General features: G+C 42.2%; 1 protein-coding gene across 1 annotated transcript in view; it reads left to right on the top strand.

The window, feature by feature from the left end:
* The first annotated feature begins 10,978 nt into the window (after positions 1-10,978).
* Positions 10,979-27,034, top strand: part of LOC126474356 (bile salt export pump-like) — a 179,905-nt gene continuing 163,849 nt past the window's right edge. The window contains exon 1 of the mRNA XM_050101823.1: positions 10,979-11,635. Within this exon, the coding sequence (XP_049957780.1) occupies positions 10,979-11,635 (657 nt within the window). The remainder of the gene's footprint in view (positions 11,636-27,034) is intronic.

Genomic DNA, 27,034 nt, shown 5'->3' with positions numbered 1-27,034 from the left:
AAGCTGGTCCGAGTGTGGAAAGTCTGTAGCTAGTAAGCCCTGCATACACTGCAAGTGACAAAGATAGTAACAATTGTCATGGAGAATAAGTAAACACCATGTTGGCAAGCTCTCAATTTGACTACAGAATCATACAACTGTATCACATCAACTACAAAGTGTCAACAAGAGATGTGAATCGGACACAACATTACCAATTATTAAGGCAGGAGAGGGCACTAGGGCATGATGTATGAGGAACAGTACCACTCTCTACGAGGAAACCTTGCATACTGTAACTGTGGCTGCATGCTTCAGCATGTATGAGACTGCAGTCTCTGTAACAATGTATGATTGAGTAAATGGTCTCTAGCATGAAACCATGCATTTCCGGACATAAATTCAATAGAGCTCTCTTGTTCCATATCCTCTCATTGATCAGTACCTAAAGTTTGTACAAGGTGTAAAAAATCACCCTGTATACTCATATGTCTTTGATCCACTTATTGGTGGGTGGGGGTTTGTTGCATCCCCATTCAAAAAGAGACTGCTGCTGAAAAGCATTTATTAATGTCCAGAATACTTCCAATGGGATGGGTTTTGCTTTGTATAGTATCTTCTGCCTTGTGATAGGAATTACCCAATAAATGCAGTGCTTCCGGATACATACCTAACATCTAATATCTGTGGGCTTTATAACTTTAAAAACATGTCATTCCCCTAAAGCTCATAGACCAACCAAATTTTGAGAAGCAGAATCGAGTTTACAGTCTGGATGTGGATAATAGCAAGCTAGAAGATGACAGAGCACACTGTGCAGAAATAGGTAAAGCATAAAGTAGTTGGATTCCTCTACTTTTCAAGATTAGGTGGTCAGCAAATGAAACACATAGATTAGCTCGGAGGGCAAGAAGCAGCATTGCTTGTGGATGAAAGGCATGTACCACCTACTTTCTTTCCAGTTGAGTACAAAAAAATGTGCATGATATTTTTGTAGTGCATGCCTCAATTCTTTTATATAGAGTGAGATTCAAGAAATACATCTCATTGAATGGTCCAGACAGCAACCAGTACTTGTGGAAATGACAATTGAGGATAAAAAGATCTTAAAGTTTGAGAATGTTCACCACCACATGCGATGTCCCTGTGTGCTGACTGTGATTGTTTCCTGGCTCCTGTGGGTCACTGTGAAGGTGACCTCAATGCCTCTCATACTACATTCACTGCACTGAAAGTACCATATGCAGCAGTGATCACTCTGTTTGCTTGTATGATTCTTACCTCAACAAATTTGAATCATATGTTGGGGATATTCCAACAAGATGATTGCTCTCTGAGCTCAAAAATGGTACATGGGTAGTTGCAGGATTTATGACAACTATTTTCCAATGTTCGATTTGCGAGAGACTGTACTCACAATTCATGCATTTTGAAATACCAACAGCCACAACACAGACCCATATTCTTTCATTTGAGTGGGTATGATGCTCACTTCCTTGTTGAGCATTTGGGTGATACAGATGGCTCCCGAAGGTGGGCTGAGTGTGTGATCATGCGGCTTCCAAAGCTCTTACGATAAAGGATTACAATAGGTTACTGCTTAAGGGTGTTGGTGCCACTCCACATACAGTGTACTAGGTAGTCTTTCGATCACAGGGCCCTGAGTTACAAACTGCACTGCAGCTGAAAGTCAGACTGTCATGTCTTGACGACAAATGGTTCATCTTTAGGAACAGGATACAGACCCCCCTATACTCACACTGTTTATTTAGTGTTTGATTGTGTGGCTTTGTATTTACCTGTAAATAGTGAACGAGTATATCTGTATGTGTGTGGGTAATAGCTGGAAGAACTGCTTGGCATACTTTTGTGCAAGTATGTGTGAATGACTGCACACTATGTGTACTTGTAAACATGAATATAGTTGTGGGTGTGAGTTTTTGTTACCAGCTGCTACTATTTCCATTTCCAATATTTTGTATATAGAAAAAAATGATCAGAAAAATTGATTAAAATGAAAGTATTGTATATAGGGACTGAAAAGTATTGTAAAAATGTTATTTTTAACAAATTGTATGACAAGTTGTTAATAAACCACAAATTATTTTGCTAAAACATTGTTATTCTTTCCTTACCCTTTCCCTAAAAAGAGCAAATTATTGTTTATAACAAACTGCATCCTCTCTCTATGGTGTCTAGCTCAAGAATGAAGCTACTCACTCAAGTGCTCTGGTTATGAAAGCAAGAGAGGAAGAGGAAGAGGAGGAGGAGAAGGGTGATGGGGAGGGGAGGGTGAGGGGATTTTGACTCCCATTGGTCCAGAGGATGATCTTCATTTTCCCATCCAGAGATGACTTGACCTTTTCTGGAAGTCCTTATCAGGGTATTGAACTGGTTCAATGTAATACATCAGGTAATTGGGGTGTGGAATTGCCTCCTATATAACTTGATATCCCCTCTCAAGGTCAAATGTAACTCTACACTGGAAGTCCTGATCAGGTATATGGACAGGCTTTGGTGGTAGGGGGTTGGGGTGACCATGAATCTGCGCTAGTATGGCCAAGGTTAAGTGTAAAATGAAGCCAGAAGTCCTTATAAAGTGTGTGGACAGGCCTAGGGGGGAAGGGGAGGGATATGTGGGCAGGATGTGTAGCCTGATACCCATGGTCAAGACCATCTAGTATGCCCAATTGCCTCATATGTAACCTAACAACCCTCTCAAGGTCACCTGTAGCTAGTACTCCCAAGGTATAAGTCTAACATGGCACGGAAGTGACATGACCCCACACATATCTGCCGAGTATGGCCATGCAAGCATATAAATAGGGGATTTGCTGTTCATTTCAGTTGTTTTGGCTAACATTCAGGAAAATCAGTCTTTTTAGTGAGGAGTTTTTCAGTCTTGCCTTACTCAACTTCCTGTGCTTTGCTGGTTTCCTCTGTGGACTCACAAACTGTGTTGGACTTGAGGTGGGCAGAAGATAATCTCAGCCTATGGAGGGGGGGGGGGGGGGCACTTTTACTTGTCTGATATGATTTCTCCAACCGTCAGGCTGCAAGCCCATCCATGTGTTAAGTCTTCAGACAAGTGATTGAAAAGTATCATATGTTAAACACAGCTTGCTGTTTTCCAGAATTTTTTTCCCATTAACAAGACTATTTTCATGCTACTTTACACTCAGATAGTTAGCTGATAAGTTTGGAAATTGTCATATGTAAAATATAAACTCTTTTAGTTAAATATTCTTTGGGATGCGGGGAGTCATGACCACATGATTGCCACTCCCACCCACTGCCCCCCTTTTGGATCTGTGCCTAACACTGGCAGTTAATTAACACCATGAAGAAAACCGAAATAAAAAAATCTATGTTGCTCAACAGTTCAGTTCTGTCCTTTCCAAATGTGATATAGTTCTAAAGACTAATTTCAGATGTTCTGTTAAATGAAGGCACATTTCTGAATGTTGCTGAACAAGTAACATTATTATAGATCCACGAGAACATGTGACACAGTATAAAAATCTATCCAAATTAATGGTAATGAATGACATCACTGCTCCTGGAACCGCAGAAAGATACTGGCAGCAGAACGGGCCACTGCATGTTCATGAGTTGATGTAGCCATATACTGCAAATCTGATTACGCTTATGATTAAAATGCACTTTTAATTCTGTTGCAATGCTTACTTGATCTTGGTGACACCTATGAAACTGCCTACTACTTCAGTACAAGGCCAATCAGAAATGGATAGTCACACCATAACTTTGTGTTAGGTCACTCTTAAAACAAGCATTAAGACTTATGAAGAAATATATGAAGTTATAGAACAGCAACTAAAACTTACTCTTTACAGTTGACAATGTATATGTGTATACTGTGACGTAATTGCAGAATATTTCTGAACAACTGAATTAGATGCATACATGTAGAAGCCGTCTGCCACTTGTGGTCTCGCAGTAGTATTCTCGCTTCCCGAGTCGTGGTAGCATTCTCGCTTCCCAGGCACGGGGTTCCGGGTTCAATTCCTGTTGGGGTCAGGGATTTTCCCCAGCCCCGAGATGAGTGGGTGTTGTTGTGTCATCTTCATCATCATCATTCATTCCCATTATGGTCAGAGGAAGGCAACGGCAAACCACCTCCATAAGGACCTTGCTTAGTATGGCAGCGTGGGTCTCCTGCATTATTCCCCTATGTTCTGTCAAGAAGCATGGGACTTCATTTTCATGTAGAAGCCTGTTGCATCACCTTCTGTCCTGATGGTGGTGGTGGTAAGTCTTCACATTGCCTCTACAATACACTGACAGTGCTTTGGTTGCCACCCTGATCCATGATCATTCAAGCACTGATGGCAAATCAGGAAATCTGGTAGGATCTGTGTCCTAGATGGCCACATCTGGTATCATGATGCCATATATGAGTATATGCTCAATAGGTGTGAGGTCCATTGGTGGATGGGTAGAAGGCAGAGCAAACACAAGAACCTTCATGTACATTGAACGAATATTACACATACTATAGTGACACAATTCAAGAGCAATGGAGTGGTGCATTGCCTTGCGTAAGTCAGAGTTCAGGGTGCTGTAGTTGAAGAAGTGGATGCATTTAGTTCCTATATCTTTGACATCAGTCACACGTGTACAGATAGAGCAGATGTCAGATCTCTTCAGAGACTTTTGGGCCACCTCAACAGACCGATTTTTCCATCTCATCCTGTTGTACTACCACAGGATTGTGACTCAGCCAGTGATGCTCGATGATAGATTCAGAAACATTCTCTCAGGATATCTGTGCCAGCATGGCCTACGCCATGTGGACAACTCTGAACTTGCTCACACTCTTATTTGTGGTCACTGACTACATCCTGTGATAGACACTCAAATTTGGAACTCAAGTGTCAGTTATTCCCACTTCACTTACTTTCTTGTGAAGTTTAACTTTTGCCAGCCACAAGGATACAGCAATTCAAGTTTAAGGGATGCCTGATGTCCTATAAATACTGTAACCATAGACGTGTTTGCTTATTTTTTGTAGGTCACAACAATGATTGGACATTAGATTCTTGTATGAGAGGTATCAGGCCTAGTTCATACCATGTAAACATCCCTCCTTGAGAATTCTTACACCAATTGCTTAAATGGTGTGCTGTCTCAGTATGCAGGATACTTTGCCTCATGTAGTTTTTGATATCCGCCACTCATCAGTCTAGGTGGCTGGTGGACTTCCTGTATCTGTTGTAGTCTTTGTTGTACACTGTGATGTGTTGTGAGCAGAGGTACACACTGCAGCAATAGTGACTTCTGTTATTGACAGGGAGAAGATGGCACTGGAGAGTATACTTGCTCACTGGTAGGCATAGGTGTTCTCCAGCACTGGATTTGCTTCCCATCTATCAGCTGTTATAGTCTTCGACACCGAACAGCGACTCTAAACATCAACATATTGTTGCCTCTGACACTGTAGGCAGCTATTTTTCTTGAACTGGTGTACTCATGCTACAAGAAGACTTTTTAATTAGGAACTTGCTGTACATGCAGGGTAAAAGAATAGCTTACAATTTGTAAACTTATTTTTTAGCACTAATTGGGAGTATGAAGGAGCCAGAGGAGTTTGGACCACTAGTGTTTCATGGCAGCCCACTTGGTTCAGGGGTTCAGTGTATAAGCTTGAGACTGCAGGTCAAAAGGTTTCAGGTCTGATCCCATTAGTCCCAGGATTTTTATCCATCACTTCTTTTCTCTCTGGCAATGTTTGTTAATGAGGAAAATTCTGTATTGCACTGTAATAGGTTTACTATAGCTTGACATATTTCTTCCCCACGTTTACCAAATATGGCACAATACTGTTCAAGATAACAGAAATATGCACCTTTACCTTTTACACAGAAAGCATAGACAAAGTGGGGTGAGTATGAGGAACATCAGACCTGAAGCCTGTCATTGGTGGGAAACCTGATAGGCAGTGTCAAAGAGATATGCTGCTTGCATAGAAAAATGTTCTCAAACTACCTCTGGATTCCACCTTTATGTGGTGCAATGAATGGCAGCCACCTTTACTTTCGAGACTAGTAGCCATCTAATAAGTGCAGCCTTGGCGTAGCTAAACTAACCCGTGATTCTAGAGAGAATCTTCAAAACAGCAGCAGATGGTGGTGGTGTGCATTGAAGGCAGGTGCTACCTCCTTCTTGTCAGAGAATCCCTGCTGGCTGCAATGATTGTCCTGTCTCTCATCCATACACCGTGATGAGCCTTCATGTCTGGCAACCTGCTGCCTTGTCAGACTAAGGACCCACCTCTCACCTCTCTTCCATCACTCCCTGCCCCATCAAGAAACAATGTCACTGGTTGTGTTTCATCCTACTTATTTTCATTAATACTTACATGCTTGCGAGGTTTGGAATAGCACAAAAATTTAGTATTTAATTTCTTTACTTTAAATAAAAAATATAGTCTTTTTTAGTAATAAATCTTATGTAGTAATAAATAATAATAATAACATTACATATTGTATACAAATTTTGCACTGGGGCCCTCTGAAGCACCCCTCTCAACTCGACACCCCAAGTGGCCATTTGCATAGCTCGTGCTTAAACTGATCCTGTTGGGACCACCACCATCTCATAAAACGACCCCTGTAGCTTCTGGCTTGCTGGAGGCACACGTTTATTAACTGGTCCTAATGCTGTACTTTGGTTCAGGACTGTATTTATCGTGTCTTTTTTTAAATACAGAATTAATAAAAGATATTTGAATCTGTGATTTATCCCCAAGTTATTGTATATTTGAATCTGTGATTTATTCCCAGGTTATTGTAAATTACTGCTTCTGTCCCCATTGCAAACCTTTTGGAAAACTTAACAGGGAACGATATCAGAGTAGGTAGGGAGCTGCCTGACATCATCTTGTTGAAATCAGTGAAGACATTACAAGTAAGTGAACTTCCTGAGTACATAGGACTGTCACCAGTATAATTTCAAACAATGGACTTAACTGGCTCAGTCACCTCCCGCTTGTTTGAACCCTGTAACTATTGTAGCTTGGTTCCAAAACATTAATTATTTCTTTCTTCCATTAATATCTCTGTACTAAAGTTAATCAGAAACTTTTATTTTTAGTCTTGTTCATGTATACGTGGACTCAGATTTTTCCATGAAGTCAAGTGTCATCTTTGTGTTGTTGACCCAAGCATTGTCTTCAGAGCTCACACTAGTGTGGAGTAGTGGTATGAATGTAGGAAGCTATACTTCATGACAAGTCACTTTCATCTGCTATGATCAAATGTGCGGAAGAGTGAGGGAGGCTAAAAAGAGTGGAAGTCAAGGCGGTTGTGGCCCAGCCTGTTGCCAGAGGCAGAAAACTTTTTGTTCGTCTTTTAAAACCCCAGCTTAGTTGGAACCCAGACATCTAACTGCGTACACAAAATGTACTTTTCTGTTGTCAATAACTTTTGCTTTTACTCTGAAAATGTTATAATATTTAATCTGACTCAGTACTATAACCAAAATAAAGTCAAATAGTTGCAAAATTGTTTTGATCGGATGGAAAACACAGTTTTTGTGACAACTAGTGCTTGGCGTATTGTAAACCTGATTTAAATATCCAAAATATAGGCAAATGTTATTGTGTTATGGATCAAAGTTCATGTTAAACCATAGATCCCTTAACAAATGGCTGGGTAACTCAGTTCAAAGGCCAAAAGAAGGCATGGGGATACCACCTCCACTAGGACCATGTCTGGCAAAACAGTGTGTTGTTCAAACCAGCTTCTGCATTGATGGTGCCAACATAGATGATTAAGCACTACTGCAGTAACACAATATTAACCACTACTAAATGCACTATTTCATTTCACTGTGACATGTCCAGGTTGGCTACACTGCACGAAGTGACAAGGCTCTTTTTGATCTTGACCTATTGTGGGTGCTAACTATGAAGTGTTTTTGAAAATAGTAGCTCACCATCCCCAGAGAAGACAGTTGCTTGTTACAAATCACAAAACACATGAATAGTCTCCGTGGTACATAATGTCGACTGGGCCTGACCAGCCCTCCCCCCCCCCCCCCCCCCCCTCCCCCTTACTATCCAATAATTTTTAACCTACACTGGTCTGTAAATCTGTACAATGGATGAGGCCTCTCTTTTTCCAATTCCATTCTCTCATCTCTTTATTAGAGCTCAAAAAAGTTTACAGACTGTACTTATACCAGTTATTAAACTGTTTTTATTAATTTTACATAGTTATAGTACATTTTGCAACTGTAGGAGACGCACATTCAACAATGCATGCTCAGAAAACTGAAAATAAAATTTATATCAAAACAGAAATCAGCATTGTGTATGAATACAACTGATATGTTGTAATTGTAGAAGCTGAAAGTTGCTTTAGAAGTCAAGTTAGCCTCACTGCTGTATTTGCTGTGAATAGTTACTCTTATGATGCAGGTGTTCGCCATTATCGACAGGAAACCGATGATGGACAGGTGCCCAGAAGATGTGAAAGAACCACTCGATTTTTTACCATCGGTCTCTTTCAGCAATGTTCGCTTCAGCTACCCTTCAAAACCAGAAGTTGAGGTTAGTATTAATCCACTACATTTTATGTTTAAGTTTTCTCAGTCATATCTTCTAGAAACAACACCCAATTTTACACAGTTGCTTAATAAGGATAAGGCAAATGTAAAAATTAAAGATACAGTTTTGACATCCTGTTATGTTGCAATTTGTTAAAGATTCTTTCTTCTACTCTGTTCATGTTCGGGTACTCCATGTTTTATGGAAGCCTTCATTGAATTCCCCCCCCCCCCCCTCCCCCCTCTCTCCGCAGAGTGTTCCCGCTTAATGATAACATCATGCCACTCAAATAAACTTGTAAATATTTTAGCATTGTTGTAATAAAGATTTAGCACAATCAGTAGTACAGACCCATCAGATTATCTGTCGAGTGCTTTAGTACCCACCACTTTTGTAAAAAAGAAAGTGAGGTATATTACAAAATAATGTGGCAAGATGGCGTCAGGCTAAATTTACTCTCCCCGCGATGTGATGCCGAGCTGAGCCGAGCGATGACGTGCTGAAATCGCGTGACAATGGGCAGGCTTTGTTTAGCAGTGGCAACAGAGCGGTGCCCGTTTAGACTGCAGGCAGGGCTGAGCGACGTGATGCGGTGCGATGCGATGACTCCGCTGTAGTCGCAACCGAGTTTGTGTTTCGCGCGAGTGTTTGGAGCGATTGCTTGTTTGTGCTTGCATCTGGAGTAATTGCTTGCTTGCGGTGGACGTCGAAAGACTAATTAACAATGTGCTTGAACGCCCTGTGTTGTGGGACCAGAAAAATAAATATTACGACAATAGTGATTTTGTTCGTCAAGCATGGAATGAAATAGCTGAAGATTGTGGAACAGACAGTAAGTACAAAAAAGTAAAATAAATAGCTACAAGACTCCAAGAAATAAGTAACACAAACAACTTCGTTTATTTTCTAATTTTAATTGTGTATAGATACTATTACAGTATTTTGATAATGAAATGACGTTCACAATAGTTACAATATTTGATAATTTCGACATGAAATATATTTGCATTAATGACTGTTGACATAGTTTTTGAAGGCCTCTCTGACACTCCTCGCTCTTCTTGAAGCACTGCTGTTTGCTCTGTCATTTCGGAAGCATGCTGCTAAAGCACTGTGTTCTGTTATGTCCTGCCCAATAGCCAATTGAAGGGAAATGTTAGGCCCATCTTTATCGATTATTATATTGTGCAAGACGCAGATGGACTGAATAATAATGACTGCTTGTTCTATTGAAGTTTCAATTTCCTTTCGGAGAAGACGCCACTTGCTGGCCATTATGTCGAAAGTGCGTTCCACCACCGTACTAGCCCTCAACAGCCTCCTGTTAAATAACCTCTCTTCCTCAGTCAGTGACAGTCCAGGGAAAGGGCGCATTAAGTTTTCCAGTAGTGGAAAGGCTTCATCTCCAACCAACACTAATGGGACTTTTACTGAAGTACCTGGTAGTTCTTTCGGTGGAGACCAGTTTTCAGTTTCGTTCAAAATATTATTGTACAAGTTCCTTGCTCTAAATATGCCACCATCTGATTACTTGCCATAGCCTCCAATATCAACTGCTATCAATCTGCAGTTAGCATCGGCTGCAGCTAGTAAAGCAAGCAAAAAATATTTTTTGTAATTGTAATACATTGTCCCAGAATGAGGGGGACATTTAACCCGAACATGCTTACCATCAGTGACCCCCACACAATTCGGAAAATTCCAGTTGGCATACATGTGTTTTGCAGCGGTTTGAAGCAGTGGTATAGTAGGAGAAGGCAGGTGTACAGGGCTCAGAATTTCACATATTGTGGCGCACGTTTCATGCACACATTGTGCGACTGTAGTTAGACCCATCCGAAATGACTGTGACAGTGCATGGAAAGACATCCCAACCAACAAATATCTGAAAAAGAATGAAATGAGCGTAATTGAAGGATGTGTAGGATCTTCGTAGGATTTGCAGTTAATGTGCTAAGGACAAAAAATGTATTAAGTATACAGTGTACTTAATTATTTACGCATATTTTCACGTCTATATATATTCGGGCGAGGTACTCAAGAATAAATGGAAGAACCTACATGACACTATCCGCTCTGAACTCAAAAAAACTCGCACTGAACGTTCAGGAGACGAAGGTGGCATGCCGCCTTTCCAATCCAATTGGCTGTGGTACAAGCTAATGACCTTCCTGACTGACACAATAACGCCACGGAAGATGAAGACTAATGTTCATCACCGTAAAGGAACAGCATCGTAACACGACGATGTACCGGTTGGTGGTCCCCTGTTGGTTCATGTGGTTGTCCCCGTTGAGGTGGATTCCGCTGCTCGACTCACTGCGTCTCACTTCGTTACCATCACCGCGCACGCCAACGCCACAGCCCAACGCCATGGCAGGATGAAAAGGGAAGTAGATTGCCACCACACTAGAAGTTCTCATCCATGTGATGGGGTACAGCGGCGGCTGCCAACGGCAGCCAAAGCGCAAGCGCATGCAGCAGAACAGCAAGAGCCTGCAGTGCTACAATTGCCAGTGTCTGGGCCATACTGCGCGTGATTGCAAGAACGCCGTCACGTGCTTGAAGTGCGCGGCAGCCCACGACACCCGCAGTTGCACGAAGCCTCGTGGGGCGGCTAGCAGCTGCGCAAACTGTGGCGGGCCACACACTGCCAACTCGCGTAGCTGCAGCTACCTCAGGGAGTCACGATGTCAGCCCGCCGCACCACGCCCTGTGGCGGTGTCAAGTGCCATGATGGCCGCCCTGCCCCCCCGCTCCGGTGAGGGGTGTGAGCCGCACCGACACGAAGCCGCCACTGACGATGCCATGGCCGGCCTCCAAGCCACCTTTGCGGCAGAACGGGCCACACTCAAAGCAGAACTCGTCGCGGTTCATCGTCAGCTCCAGCAGCTGCGCGAGGAGCTGCGAGTTCTGAACAAGAAGATGGTGCTCGGCCCCACGCCCGCCTCACCCGCGGTGCGACCAGTGGGGATCGACGCCGCCACGCAGACGTGCGCCACCTCGCCCCCTGCAGCTATGCAGGTGGTGGCGCCCATGGAAACCGAAGATGTGACGCCTGGGCCGCCCCCCACTACGGGGACAGCTGTAAGCACAGGTGCCTAGGCACCGTCCGGCTCCTCTCACGTTGAGAAGCCACCAAGGAAGAAGAGACGGTGCCTCCAGCTCCCAGGAGTGCGTGACCTGCAGCCAGACCTCAAGGCGATTGCGGCGGCTCTGCAGGATAGGACCTGGGCCATCATGGACAAGCCATACCCCTTCACCCCACCGGACCAGCCTAAGCCTTTCGCCTCCCTCCGCCGGTACCCGCTTCGGCCAATGGCTTTCCATCTGGGAGGAGGTGGTCACCCCGCAGGAACTAGCCATCATTAACTCTCACCCCATGTACATGCCCCGAGACTGGGATACACTGAACGTCGTCGTAGAAGCATGGCTACAGGAAGAGTACTGTTCTGGAAGGAAGCAAGAAGACGCCGAGGCCAGGGCAGCCAGGGTAGAAATCGCATGCCAAACACGCCAACGTTCCCAACACCAGTAGCGCATCCACGAGAAACATCCCGAGACGGAGCGGGACCCCTTGTCGCCACCCACCGGGCAGTCACTTACGCCGTTCGTTTTCCTCTTCTCTTACTGCTTCTCTGACTATCTTTTCATCTTTCCCAAAAAAATGCATATGCACACCGCCATGCCATTCCATACCGCCAAGACTCCACTCGCCACACCGCCATGAGGAAGGCGAAGCTCACCAGTGCTAGAACTTCCTGATCACGCCGAGGGTCCACCCTCGCCTGTGCAGCGTCAGCGTCAATGACGACGTACCATTCTCACCAGCTCTTACAGAGAGAGAGAGAGTGTTCCACCTGATGAAACCAAGACTGTCTGTAAGTTCAGAGGATAGCTTTTCGATGCCTCCTCCCTCACCCACCCTACACACAAACCAAAACAAGAGATCCAAGAAATCGACAAACTCTGAGTTGTTAAATATAGAGAAGCAAAAGTTGAAGCTAATTGAGCAGAAAATGCCGAAATCAGAAACGCAAGATCACAGCTATCATTTTGTAGTGAGTTTGCTGCCAGCAATGCGAAAACTATCACCAGAAGCTCAGTTGAGAGCCAGGATAAAAATTCAGCAGGTTCTTTTGGAAGAATTGGAACAATCAACCACTTCCATTGCACATTCGTTGATGTCACCCTATGCACCTGAAATCAAGTTGAAATCGTAATTCCTGGAAATCCGCAAAATGAAATAGTCATTTCTGAAATTCAACCTGATGATATTGTTGTTGTGGCGTAACAAGACAGCTATGCCACACTGAAGTAGCCGAAAGGCACGCGTAATCTCACGTAGGCTAGAGAGAGGTCTGAAACAGGATACGTAATGAATGGTAGCAAGAAAAGTACGTAGCTGCTATAATACTTAACTTTTAATCCATCATTTGTATACAGCATTCCTTGATGATACAGGTGAGACTATCTTAAAATGGTTAATGGCGCCTTGCTAGGTCGTAGCCATTGACTTAGCTGAAGGCTATTCTAACTGTCTCTCGGCAAATGAGAGAAAGGCTTCGTCAGTGTAGTCACTAGCAAAGTCGTCGTACAACTGGGGCGAGTGCTATTCCGTATCTCGAGACCTGCCTTGGTGGTGGCGCTCGGTCTGCGATCACACAGTGGCGACACGCGGGTCCGACATGTACTAAACAGACCGCGGCCGATTTAAAGCTACCACCTAGCAAGTGTGGTGTCTGGCAGTGACACCACATTCCTCCCCCGCAAATCGGCGAACGGTCGTGTGATAAGGCTTCCGCCCGCTGTGGGGAGGACCCCATGTTGACGTATGCGATGAGGTGGGGAGCCTAACAACAGGCGAGGCTGTGCCACCCGCACCCGGCCATTCGGTCCGAGGGGAGCTAGGAAACGCCTAAAAACCTAGTCCAGGGTGCATGTCAACATGCGGTGTATGCGCCCATAAAGAGACAGGAGGGGCCGAAGGGTCGACCTCCATTGCGTTGGGGTACCCGACGCGCGATGACGTCATGTGGTCCGGAGCGGGCAAGAGTTCCATGGCGGAGGACAGCTGGTCACGGGAAGCGATCGGCGGCGCGTGACCCAGGGAGGCGCTTGGCGGCTGCAGCGAAGCGTCCACTGCGGGCGGCGCCGGCTGGAGGACAGGCGGCGGCGGTGGAGGCAGCAGCGGCGCGTTGCCATGGGGCAAAATGGAAGGCATCGTCGGTAACACCTGGGGATGAGGTGAGCCAGTAGATGGGTCCCCAGGGCGCTGACCGGACGGCACCGTCGCTGAAAGCAGACGGGGAGCGGCAGAACCCGTGCGACGACAGAGGCGCAGCTGATTGAGATGCCGACGCACCTCACCAGAGGCCCCCAAAACCAAATACATCGCGCGGCTGAGGCAGCGAAGAATGCGCCCTGCGAGCCAACGCCGTGAACCGCGAAAGTTGCGATAGGATACAAAGTCGCCTGGAGCAAAAGCAGAAGTCTGCCGCTGCACAGGAACCTGATGCGGCTGGTGCAGCAAAGACATCAAGGTTCGATGAGGACGACTGTGGAGCAACTCAGCCGGCGAGCGACCATCTCGGGGCTGAGAGCGATACGATGACAAAAAGAGCAACAACGCGTCCTCCCGAGAATGCGACTCTTTCAACTTCAACATCTGTGACTTGAAAGTCCGGACCAATCGTTCAGCAGCACCGTTTGACTGAGGCGAAAACGGCACGGATGTCAGATGTTGAATACCATTGGCCTGGCAGAATGACTGAAATTCTGCGGACATGAACTGTGGGCCATTGTCGGAAACAATAGTCTGCGGAAGACCTTCAATGCAAAAGATAGCAGACAACGCTTGGATGGTGGCAGAGGACGTCGTGGAAGACATCCGGACAACAAAAGGAAAATTACTGAAGGCATCTACCAGAACGAACAATCGAGCATTCCAGAATGGACCAGCAAAATCGATGTGCAAGCGTTGCCAAGGGGAAGTGGCTTTCGGCCATGCAAAGACTTTCCGCAGCGGTGCGGATTGTTGTTCGGCACACGCCATGCAAGAAGAACACATATTCGTAATCGCAGCATCGATTCCGAACCAAGTACAGTGCTGATGAGCAAGTTGTTTCGTTCGCACTATACCCCAATGTCCTTGGTGAAGAAGCCGTAAGACAGAGGACTGTAACGAACGTGGGACCACGACTCGGGACTAATCATTATCAGAACGCAACAACAAAACACCACGTCGAACAAAAAGTCTCTCCTTGTGAGCAAAAAATCGGCGAACCAACGGATCCTCGATCCGAGACTTTGACAAAGGCCATTGCGTAGCAACAAAACGCAAAACGGTAGCAAGGACAGGGATCAGCAGCTGTGGCTGTAGCTACACGACGAAAATCAATCGGAAACGATTCGACCACTTCATCGGTTTCTGCATCAATGAACATGCAAGCAAGTTCGGAAGAATCGAATGCTTTATCCTCAGCAACAGGCAAACGGGACAACGCATCGGCGTTTCCGTGCTTAGCAGTGGACCGATACAAGATATCGTAACAGTACTGTGAGAGGAAAATAGACCAGCGAATGAATTTCTGTGCTGTACGCTGAGGTACAGGCTTGTTCGGATGAAAAAGCGACGTCAAAGGTTTGTGGTCTGTGATGATGGTAAAGTGACGACCATACAAGAAATCATGGAACTTAGTAACACCAAACACGAGAGCCAAAGCTTCTTTCTCTATCTGCGAGTAATTTCTTTGCACATACGAGAGCAATTTTGACGCAAAGGCAATAGGACGATCATGCGACCCATCTTTGTGCGCAAGCACAGCACCGATCCCGAAATCCGATGCATCTACCATCAACAAAAGGGGTTTCCGGGGATCGAATGGCGTAAGGCAAGCATTTGAAAGCAACGCCGATGTCAACTTGCGAAAGGCGCGTTCGCATTCCGTCGTCCAGAGAAATGGAACACCTGTACGGCGTAAGCAATGAAGCGGAGCTGAAATGGAAGAGGCATTGCGCACATTCACGTACACCTTGTGATTCTAAAGCGTTTAATGTTCTTGCGACCTCATCTTGCAATGCATGAGGAACATTGCGCGCTCTGAAAAATTTCGGTTGCACGTTGACTTTCAGTTCCAAATGTGCTTCATACTTCTTAGCGCAACCAAGGCCCGGTGCAAAAATGTCTGCAAATTCTGCACATAGCCGAGAAACACTGGCGGAAGGCACAGTCTGATTCACTGATAGGACCTGATTTACTATAGACATGTTAAACAACTGAAATAAATCTAAACCAAACAAGTTCACTGCAGAAGGAGAACGAAGAACGTAAAATGACACAAGTTTTGTTTGTCCCTTGTATGTTGCAAGAAGAGTGCACTGTCCTAACACAGGGATCTGCTGTCCTGAATATGTAGTGAGCTTAACAGTTGCGGCATGCAACGGAGGTTTGCCCAGTTGTTTGTACGTGTCGTGATTGATCAATGAAACAGCAGCTCCGGTATCGAGCTGGAATGGTATGACCTTGCCATTAAAGTCCAAATCTACAAAAAGTTTATTGTCCCGCTGACGACAAGAGCGACTGTCTCGTGCAGTGGGAACTGATACAGGTACAGCATCACTTGCTACTTGACGTGATTTCCGGCGACGTCGACGCACACTGTTTGTGGGACGAACACAGTCACTGTTAGAGAAAGTGGCACTGGACGAAGTAGAATTAACTACATGAATGTCCATGGGCGAAGGTTCACGAGCCTGAGTGACCTTGGTTCGATTCCGGCACGAAGCAAAGGGCCTGGAATGGGTGTGACTGTCTGATCTGAGCTTTTTCTGGTAAACACTTTGAACATGTCCTTTCTTATTACAGAAAAAGCAAATAGCTTGGCGTGACGGGCAATTTTCACGCGAATGTCTAGTTGCACACCGCGGCCATGATTTCACTGCAGTTGTATGCTGTCGCAGCACACCTGGTTTAGAGCGTGGTGGCAGCTGCATGGATGTGCGCGAGGACAGTTTACCGGCCGCGCAGCGCGCCCGGTGGGCCGGTTAATGTCACACAGCTGGCGAAGTTGCAAATGATTCCTGTGCAAAGTCAAGTGTGTCTTGTCTATCCAATATGTCTATCACTTGCTGAAGAGAGGGATTAACTAGTTTCAAAATCTGTTCCCGTATGCGAACATCAGAAACTTTCTGTGCTATTGCATCACGTACCATTGTATCTGAATAGCCGGCCGCGGTGGTCTCGCGGTTCTAGGCACGCAGTCCGGAACCGTGCGACTGCTATGGTCGCAGGTTCGAATCCTGCTTCGGGCATGGATGTGTGTGATGTCCTTAGGTTAGTTAGGTTTAATTAGTTCTAAGTTCTAGGGGACTAATGACCACAGCAGTTGAGTCCCATAGTGCTCAGAGCCATTTGAACCATTTTTTGTATCTGAATAAGGGAGTCCACATTCACACTCAAAAGCACAATCCCTTGTAAGGCCTTGCAATGTTGCAACCCAGTCCCTATTAGTTTGACCGGCCGTACGTTTTGTACGAAAAAACGTATACCTTTTTGCAACGACATTGACTGTTTCTTTGAAATAGGCGTCCAATGCCGACAAAATTTCTTCGTAGTACAGAGTTGCTACGTCGCGTCGGGGAAACAATTTAACTATCACACGGTACCTTTGCACCCCTACACATGCCAATAAATGAGGCTGCCGCTCGTTACCTTGAATTCTGTAGGCGGCGAGATGAAATCCAAATTGGCGTGACCATTCCGTCCAGGATTCTACGTCTGCTTGAAAATTACGGAATGGCGGTGCAACTGCATGTTGTGGCAGTGGTAGCGATGAAGCAGCGGCGGCCGCATTGGTGTGCAGTGCACGCTGACCCTGGACGAGCTGTCCAAGGGTATCCAATAACGCCTGTGTCTGCTGATTCTGCAAGCGATAAAATTCGGACAGTACATCTGGCGAAGCCATGACACAAGTAAATGTAAGCAATTAGGAAGAACAAGACCCTTTCCGTTGACTCGTCGCCAACTGATGTGGCATAACAAGACAGCTACGCCACACTGAAGTAGCCGAAAGGCACGCGTAATCTCACGTAAGCTATAGAGAGGTCTGAAACGGGATACGTAATGAATGGTAGCAAGAAAAGTACGTAGCTGCTATAATACTTAACTTTTAATCCATCATTTGTATACAGCATTCCTTGATGATACAAGTGAGACTATCTTAAAATGGTTAATGGCGCCTTGCTAGGTCATAGCCATTGACTTAGCTGAAGGCTATTCTAACTGTCTCTCGGCAAATGAGAGAAAGGCTTCGTCAGTGTAGTCGCTAGCAAAGTCGTCGTACAACTGGGGCGAGTGCTATTCCGTATCTCGAGACCTGCCTTGGTGGTGGCGCTCGGTCTGTGATCACACAGTGGCGACACACGGGTCCGACATGTACTAAATGGACTGCGGCCGATTTAAAGCTACCACCTAGCAAGTGTGGTGTCTGGCGGTGACACCACAATTGTTATTTCAGGCCACCAAGATTCTGATAACTTTGATACTTAAGTGAGTGAACTGTGATGTATTTTACTTATCATTGTCAACTACGTCAAAATTTATTAAAGAAAGTTTGAATCTATCACAATTTGTAAATTTTTCATAATAAAATGATTGCTGTATACTTAATATTGTGTACTTACCTGATGGTGACCGTAACTTTCTCCTCAGGGGTAATAACCATTCTGAAATTTCTCTTTTGCTTCAGTAATCTATTTGAAACAGACGACACTATATAATCAAATGTCTCTATACTCATTCTGAAATAATTCCAAAATTTATCCTCATCTTTTCTCAAGTCGCTGTACAAATGATGAAATTCTCCTAAAGCCCTCCTCTCCTTGTTGATTTCATGCACCCATTCACAACTGCGTTGAATTCTCAGAGCACTGTTTTCTAATAAAAACGAATTTACTGGGTCGAGGAAAAACGACATCGTGGCGAGACTGCTCAATAACTGCTGGCCAGATAGCGCGCGCACGCTGTATCGTGTGCAATGTGAATGCTCCATCGCGTTGCATCGCTTTGGCCATTATGCATCGCATCGCGTCGCATCACAGCACAGGCAGTGTAAACCTACACTCAGCTGCGGAGGTTTTGAATGTAGAGGTCCACGAAAACTATGCTATGAAGTGTCATATTGCAAAAAGTGCGCGAAAATTGTGAAAAGTGGCTTCGTCTGTGTTCAGTGCAATCAAAAATATCATTTTCGCTGCAGAAAGATTGCCCCCTCAGTGAGACGTGACGATAACTACGCAACTATTGTGTAACTGTGTACACTGTAAACAAAAGGCAGCGTCCTTTAATGGTCAAGAAACATGTACTTGTGAGGCAGCAAGGACGATTGACGGTATCAAAAAGGAAAACCTTTTGTATATTACAATTATTGGACTCTTGCAGGATGAAGTGAAAAAACTACACGCGAAATACGAAATACATCCACGTAAGTCGGACACCCGTTATTCTCGTATCGTGCAAGCAGAAAATTAGTCGTCTTTAACAGAACTGGTAATTCTGAATGATATGCACAGCAATGGCGAGGTAAGACAATGTGTGAAGATGTGTAAACCGGTGCTTCCTCTTCAATACCAGTGCACATGAACAAATCCGCCGACCTATGTAATAACTACGTCTAAAATGGCAAACAAACTCACTGTGCAAATAACCAAATTGCTCCCAAGCCAAATGCAGTGATTGTAAGTTAAATAAAGGAACAGAAGGAAAATAGAAATCTTTGGTGATAGCCACAGTAAGAGACTAGCGCAAGAATTACTGAAGATAAATCTGACACAACGTAATGTAAAACCTGGTGCACATTTCAAGGACGTTACTGGACCTGTCGTAAGTAAGAAACACGTTACAAATGATTCAGTTGTGATTTGTGGAGGATCTAACGATATATACTGCAACCGTGCAGTCACAATGTTAAAGAATTATCCAAGACTACTACTTTTCTAATCAGCGCAATTGTTATTGTAATTAATTATAGCAAGAGACACAGTTTACCTGAGTCGCCGTGTGTGAATAAGGAAATTGATAAAATTAATAATAAGCTTAAAAGATTTTGTACGAAGTTCTCTAATGTTAACTTAGTTGATGTAAGCATATTTGATAGGTCATGTTTTACAACTCACGGTCTTCACATGAACAAAAGGGGAAGATCCAAATTAGCACACCCAGTAAATGAACAAATTAGTCCTCAGTCTTACACCCCAGCCAAAGAACTAGAATGGAACGAAAGGAATAATGTGCTTGTTACTAAAGACAAGGTTTTTCGCGAGAACCAAGCTGGTCGGAACAATATAGTAGTGCAGCAGGTAGGAAACAAGTCCTGAAACTAATGCACATAAATATTCAGCACCTCAGAAATAAACTAGACGTTTTACAAGTTTTTGTGACAGAACATGCCCCTTGTGTCATTGTGATTGCTGAACATGGTCTTAAAGCTGAGGGATTAAAATTTTGTAAATCAGAGGGCTATATTATCGCTAACAGCTACTGTGGACAGCTACATAAAGGTGGTGGGTTTACTATTTTTGTCCAAGAAACACTAATTACTACTAAAATGTCATTCCTGGATAAACACAGTAGTGAAACAAATCTAGAAATTACTGGAATCACTCTTAAATTGAAAGGAGAGGGTAGTAATTATACAAAGCACAAAGTAATAGGAATTTATTACCCATCAAATGCAGATGTGTCTTACTTTTTTAATAGTTTCAGATCAGTAATTACTTTAAGTGGCCCTAGTAATCTTACTATACTTGGGGATTTGAATATTAATGCAAACTCTCACAACATGCCTAGCTTGAGTCTGACAGATATACTGAATTCATATAACCTTGTCAACATAATAGACACTGATACAAGAGTGACAAACTACACCTCCAACAGGACAGATTATGCGATAATTAGTAAACTTGCTGCTAACAGTGTTAATCACAGAAATATAGAATTTCACTACTCTGACCACTATTGTCAGTGTGTTGAGCACATGAGTGTAAATACAGCAGAACTAACAAATGTCACTGAACAGAAACGAATCTTGAACAATCACAATACAAGTCGCCTTAAACATAAACTAGCCTGGGAGGAATAGAACTGTGTTTATAAGGTAAAAGGCTCAAACAAGAAATGGGATCAATTCTGTGAAACAATTCTGAGACATTTTAATCACTGTTGCCTAGTTAAAGATTTAAAAAGGGCTCTAATACATAGAAAGAAACCAAAGCTGAAACTACTAAGTAGTTTGATTAAACTCAAGCAGAACGTTCATGACCTCTTCTTTCTTTATAAACCAAAAGAGGATATCATCCTTAAGGAAAAGTATTGTAAAGCCAAGAAAGTGTTTAAGGCAGAGCTTTCGAATTTCAGAAGAAAGGTGCACAGTGATACAGTCATTAAATCTGACAATGTGAGTAAAGCATCTTAGAAGCTCATCAGTCAATACCATAAAGCACCATCAAATGTGAATACAAAAGAAATAAGCATATTGCATGAGGAAAAATTAATACAAGATCCGAGAACAATCTGTGACATTTTTAATAAATATTTCATCACTCTATGTAGCATTCCTACTTAACCTGTTGACCAAAACAGCAAGATAAACATTTGCTCAGCCCAGTGTACAAACTTTGAATTCAGAACTGTGAGTGAACATGAAGTAAGTCAAATAATCTGCACAGTAATGACCAAGCACTCAGCTGGATGGGATGAGATATCTAGTTACAAATTGCCACAAAGACTTAGTTAAACCTATTACCCATCTCATTAACTGCTGTATTAGGGAAAACAACTACCCAGACTCATTAAAAATGAGCATAGTACAACCAGTATATAAGAAAGGATCTAAAAAGCAGGTTGAAAACCTTAGGCCAACATCATTAATCCCCATATTTAGCAAAATCCTTGAATACGTTTTGCTTTCACAACTCAGTGACTACTTCACAACAAATAACCTACTCACTGAAACACAACATGGTTTCAGGAAAATCCACAGCACCATCACAGCAATCTCAGAATTCTTATGTAATGTGCATAGTGCACTAGATGAAGGAAATTTGGCAACAGCCATATTCCTTGATCTTACCAAGGCATGTGATTTGGCAACAGCCATATTCCTTGATCTTACCAAGGCATATGATTCAGTTAAACATAAACTATTAATAAAGAAACTTCAGGCATTTGGCTTAAAAGATTCAGCACTACTACTGCTAACCAACTACTTGACAAACTGGAAGCAATGCACAAAGCTAACATACCAAATTAATGACCGAGTTGCAATCGCCCAGTCTTCTAATGAAACTGTCAAACAAGGAGTCCCCCAGGGATCTATGCTTGGCCCCTTTCTCTTTTTAGTCTATGTGAATGATGTCACCCAGCCAGAAAATTCCGTAATAGTGAGCTATGAAGATGACACATCTCTGTTGTTTTTTGGCAAAAGTACCTGTGAACTTAAATCTTCTGCAACAGATTGAGTAGTAACTATAATTAAGTATTTTCAAGAACAAGAGCTAAAGGTCAATGTTAATAAATCACAATTATTATCATTCAAGACTGTTAACTCTCATCATACCTCTATAAATAATATATATGGAACTGAGGCAGCAGCCACTAACCACTGCAAATTCTTGGGCCTATACTTAGATGAAAACTTGCGGTGGTCAAAGCATATTAACTTTGTTTGTGGAAAGGTTAGTAGTGGATTATATCTACTCAGTCATGTTGCAAAAATAGATACAAACCCTATTATTCAAACTGTTTACTATGGAACAATATATCCTTTACTAAATTATGGTATTGAACTTTCAGGCTGTGCTACTGATACACACCTCAATAGATTAATGTCGTTGCAGAAAAAGGCAATTAGAATAACGTATGATCTGGGTTGTAATTATTCTGTTAAAGAGATATGTGTGCAACATAAGTACCTTACGGTGTATTCCCTGTATTTATTTTAGGTATTTTATTTTTTGTAAATAATCTAAAATATTTAAGAAGATGCAATGACATAAACGCCCACAGCACTAGAAATAAAAATAATTACTTTAGGCAAAGAATAAAGTTAAAAATAACAGATCACAACCCAGACGTCAGTGGTCAAATTTGGTTTAACAAATTGCCAAAAGACTTATGTGCCTATAATGCAAATATCTTTAAAACTAATCAAATTATTCCTGTCAAAGAAATGTTTGTACTCTCTGTCTGAATTTTAAGTTGAAAACACGTGATCTTGTAGTTTGTATTAGAAATATTTTAGTTGTAAACCTACTTATGAGACACTACATTTCCTTTGTGTGCTTGTATTATAGTCTTACTAATTTATATCAACTATTTGTTTTGTTTGTATTTTAAGAACATCTTCATAATTATGTAAACAACACTGGCATTTGTTATAGTCATAATTTTTGTTGATTCTATGCAAAAAATTAAATAAATAAAAAATAAATAAAATAAAAAACTTATAATTATAACAAAGGAAGTACAAATCAATAAGGATAAAATTACTAACATATTTAACACTATTAACTGTGCATTACATCCTAAATATATATTATATGTAAACTACTCGTGCAGTAGATATTTTTGTACTTTTGAATCGGTTGTAAAGAAACTATTTGGTAGTAAAAGAAGAAAAAATTGATTCTCACACATTGTAGCTTCATTCATCAATTTCATGATAAACAAACTGTCTATCATTTCATTAATGGTCATATTTACTATAACATTTTAGAATTAAGTGAACTACTGCAAGAATTTTGGAAAGTTTGAAGTGAAAAACAGAGGTCGCTATGAACTTGAGTTTGGTGCATGTTAGGTTATTTGTTGCTGCATATGAAATGTAGCTAACACATTGAACTTTTCTTTAAATTTTGAAGGATATTGCTTTCTGTTACCAATATAGAGAAAATGGATCATACGTAAAGCGCTTATTCTCAAGCCCGCATACCAGCGAAGGGCCAGAATGAAATATTCACAAAATTCCTCTATCTCGTAAACGGTTTCAGATACTGAGACAAAATTTTGGCAAATGCCAGTACGCAAAGAGGGAGAGTATTTCATCATATTATTAATATGTGAAATTTCTATATATACCACAATATTCGAGCGACTTAACATTTTTTTTCTTTTCAATGAAATGATGTAATATTTAAGCTTCATCGATACCTGGTGAAACAAGAATTATTGTGTGTTTGTAACAATATTTATGAAGAAATTACATCATAAACTACTGACATGTCTATACATCAGCTGCTGTTTATTATTCTGTCGCAATTTCTATTAAAGTAAATAAATCAGAACTGTGTTTCCTCTCCTCTCCTACGGTGGTGCCTGGTTCTGTGTTGTGAATTTCTTTGCTCCTAAGAGTTCTTTTATTTTTCATGCTTTTACTCTATGAAGTTTTCGTTGTTGCTATGAGTCATCTTTTAGATATATATTCCTAAAAGTGTTGTGTTCTTGCTATAAAATCATATCCTAAGTTCATCCACAACAGGTTATGGGCACAGGTTTGAATGCTTCAGGCTCTGAGAATTATAATATTCGTTCATGAGACTATTTTTCCATTTACTAGGATATTCGTGAGACAGCAAAATTTTTGGAATGGCAGATGCAGCAATTCAGTTGAGTGATGATATTAGTCGTATAAACATTCACAAACTGTCACGGGAAGATCAGTGGGAAACGTGGAAATGGCAGATTCAACTTTGTTTAAAGGAACATTTTCATTATTCGATTATAGATGGTACACGTCAGTGTCTGTCATTAGCGGAAGGGGAAGAACCATCTGAAGCATATCGGCGCTGGCAATGGGACAATGCTCGGACAGCTCATATCATTGGAACGGCGCTTGATGAGAAACCTGATGTTTGTGTAAGATAGAAGACTGAGGTAAAGAAATTTGGGATACCCTTACATGACTTGTGCAGTGAACTGAACAAAATTAATCCAAATGCAACTTTGCCCTTGTGCTGCTCCACCATCGTATTTTCAGAATATTAGGACCCAAACATCAGTTTTACAGGTCGACCTGGTATCGTGTTCCGGAACCTGAGCAGATGAAAAAGCTTCTTATTGAGAATTAGCGTTCAATTGAGAATTCGATAGCTACACGGGCAGCTGGTGCTTTCTACACAAAATCAAAATCGAATGAGCATCATCAAAAACAGAAGAAAATTGCAACAGAGAGAAGTAAATCAAAGAAGAAAGGAAGTTGTACGTGTCATTATTGCAAGTAAGCCGGACATATTATTGCAAACTGCAGAAAGCGCATGGTTGCATAAAAAGCAAAAGCAACAGCTAATAACAGTAATATTCTTTGAGTTCCAGTTTAAAAGTGAGCAACAAACCAAATACATTTCTAGCCACTGGCTTGTTTTCTCATGCTAATTTTGATTCTGGACTCTGGCACGACACATCATATTTCACCAAATAAACGGCATTTTGCTTCATTCGAAAAGTTTCCAGTTCTACAGTGTGTACAGACAGCTGGCAAAGAAGTTATTGTTGCACATGGGACTGGCAGTATTCATATCGATATATTCATAAACAAAAGGTGGACACCTGTTTTGCTTGAAAATGAATGGTAGGTACGTGATATCAGACGCCAAGTTTTCTCTGTCTGTCAAGATACACAGCATGGGTATAATGTGACTTGTGATAATAAAGGTGTTATCATTCAGCGATGCAGCGAAATAGTCTCAACAGGAAGATTAGTTGGTTCAGTATACATTATAAACATGCGAGTTTGTCCTCCGGATTCAGAAGTAATGATTAACTTAGCAACTTCAGAAGAACAACTACAGTGTTGGCATGAGAGACTCTGTCATCAAGATAAACATCATGTACGAGATGTGCTCTCTCGTTTCGGTATAACAATTAAGTGTCCTGCTACCACAGTATTTTGTAGACGGTAAAAATGGAAATGTCGTGTGGCTAGGGCCTCCCGTCGGGTAGACCGTTCGCCTGGTGCAGGTCTTTCGATTTGACGCCACTTCGGCGACCTGCGCGTCGATGGGGATGGAATGATGATGATTAGGACAACACAACACCCAGTCCCTGAGCGGAGAAAATCTCCGACCCAACCGGGAATCGAACCCGGGCCCTTAGGATTGACAGTCTGTCACGCTGACCACTCAGCTAGGACCCATGTTCGTTGACTATAAATTGTTTTCGTTACTTTGTGATTTTCAAAGATGATTATTCTCATTTCTTTCAGATATATTTCATGTGAAATAAATCTCAAGTGGCTAGCAGTTCGAAAACATTTTTGAAGGAGTAAAGGAGTTAGTATGTTTCAACAGACTTCTGTTGGAGATCAGTGGAAAAAGAAACACAACCGTAATCTTAATTGACAATGCAAGTACCACTAAATTAGTGAAAAACGCAGAGTTCCACAAACGTTCTATGTGCATCGAAGTATGGTATTATTTTGTTTAGGAACTCTATCAATGTGGGGATATCAATGTAGAATAGGTGTGTTCTGAAAATCAACTTGGTGACATCTTTACAAAACCTTTAAAATCAAAATAATTAAAGAATTGTGTACCAAGATAGGGCTTCTAACTAATGTGTTTTGACTTCTTATTTTTTATTTAAAAGTTGTTCAGTGCACCGCAGTATGATTTAGGGGAAGTGTTTAAGTAAATAAATCAGAACTGTGTTTCCTCTCCTCTCCTACGGTGGTGCTTGGTTCTGTGTTGTGAATTCTTTGCTCCTAAGAGTTTCTTTTATTTTGCATGGTTTTACTCTATGAAGTTTTTGTTTTGGTGAAAGAAGCAGATTTCAACGTGGCAACGAGTGAACTGAATGCATTAGTCAAAACTCAACATTCTTAAACGTCTCTCTGCAGAAAACTCAAGGATATTTGAAATCTGGCGAAAATAAAAATTTCAACAGAAGTATCGATTTTGAATTTTGAGTAATACATTCAGTTCACTCGTTGCCACGTTTAAATCTGCTTCTTTCGCCTAAATAATTCTGAGTTTATAAATATTCGTCACACTGACATTCTAATGCAGTTGAAATTCCGATAGAATCATAAAACAGCAACTGATGTAAAGACCTGTCATAGTTTATGGAAATGTCCATTCTCGGTATAAAAGTAAAGTGAAATTTTCGCATATATGTTGTTCCAAACCCACAGTAATTCTCATTTCACAATTTATCGCTGGGGCTTAAAATTACATCATTTCATTGAAAAAAATCTGTAGCTGCTTGAATACCATGATACACTCCTGGAAATTGAAATAAGAACACCGTGAATTCATTGTCCCAGGAAGGGGAAACTTTATTGACACATTCCTGGGGTCAGATACATCACATGATCACACTGACAGAACCACAGGCACATAGACACAGGCAACAGAGCATGCACAATGTCGGCACTAGTACAGTGTATATCCACCTTTCGCAGCAATGCAGGCTGCTATTCTCCCAAGGAGACG

The sequence above is a fragment of the Schistocerca serialis genome, chromosome 4 (genome assembly GCF_023864345.2).
Source record: "Schistocerca serialis cubense isolate TAMUIC-IGC-003099 chromosome 4, iqSchSeri2.2, whole genome shotgun sequence".
Classification (NCBI taxonomy): domain Eukaryota; kingdom Metazoa; phylum Arthropoda; class Insecta; order Orthoptera; family Acrididae; genus Schistocerca; species Schistocerca serialis.
This window is presented reverse-complemented; position numbering and strand designations above follow the sequence as displayed.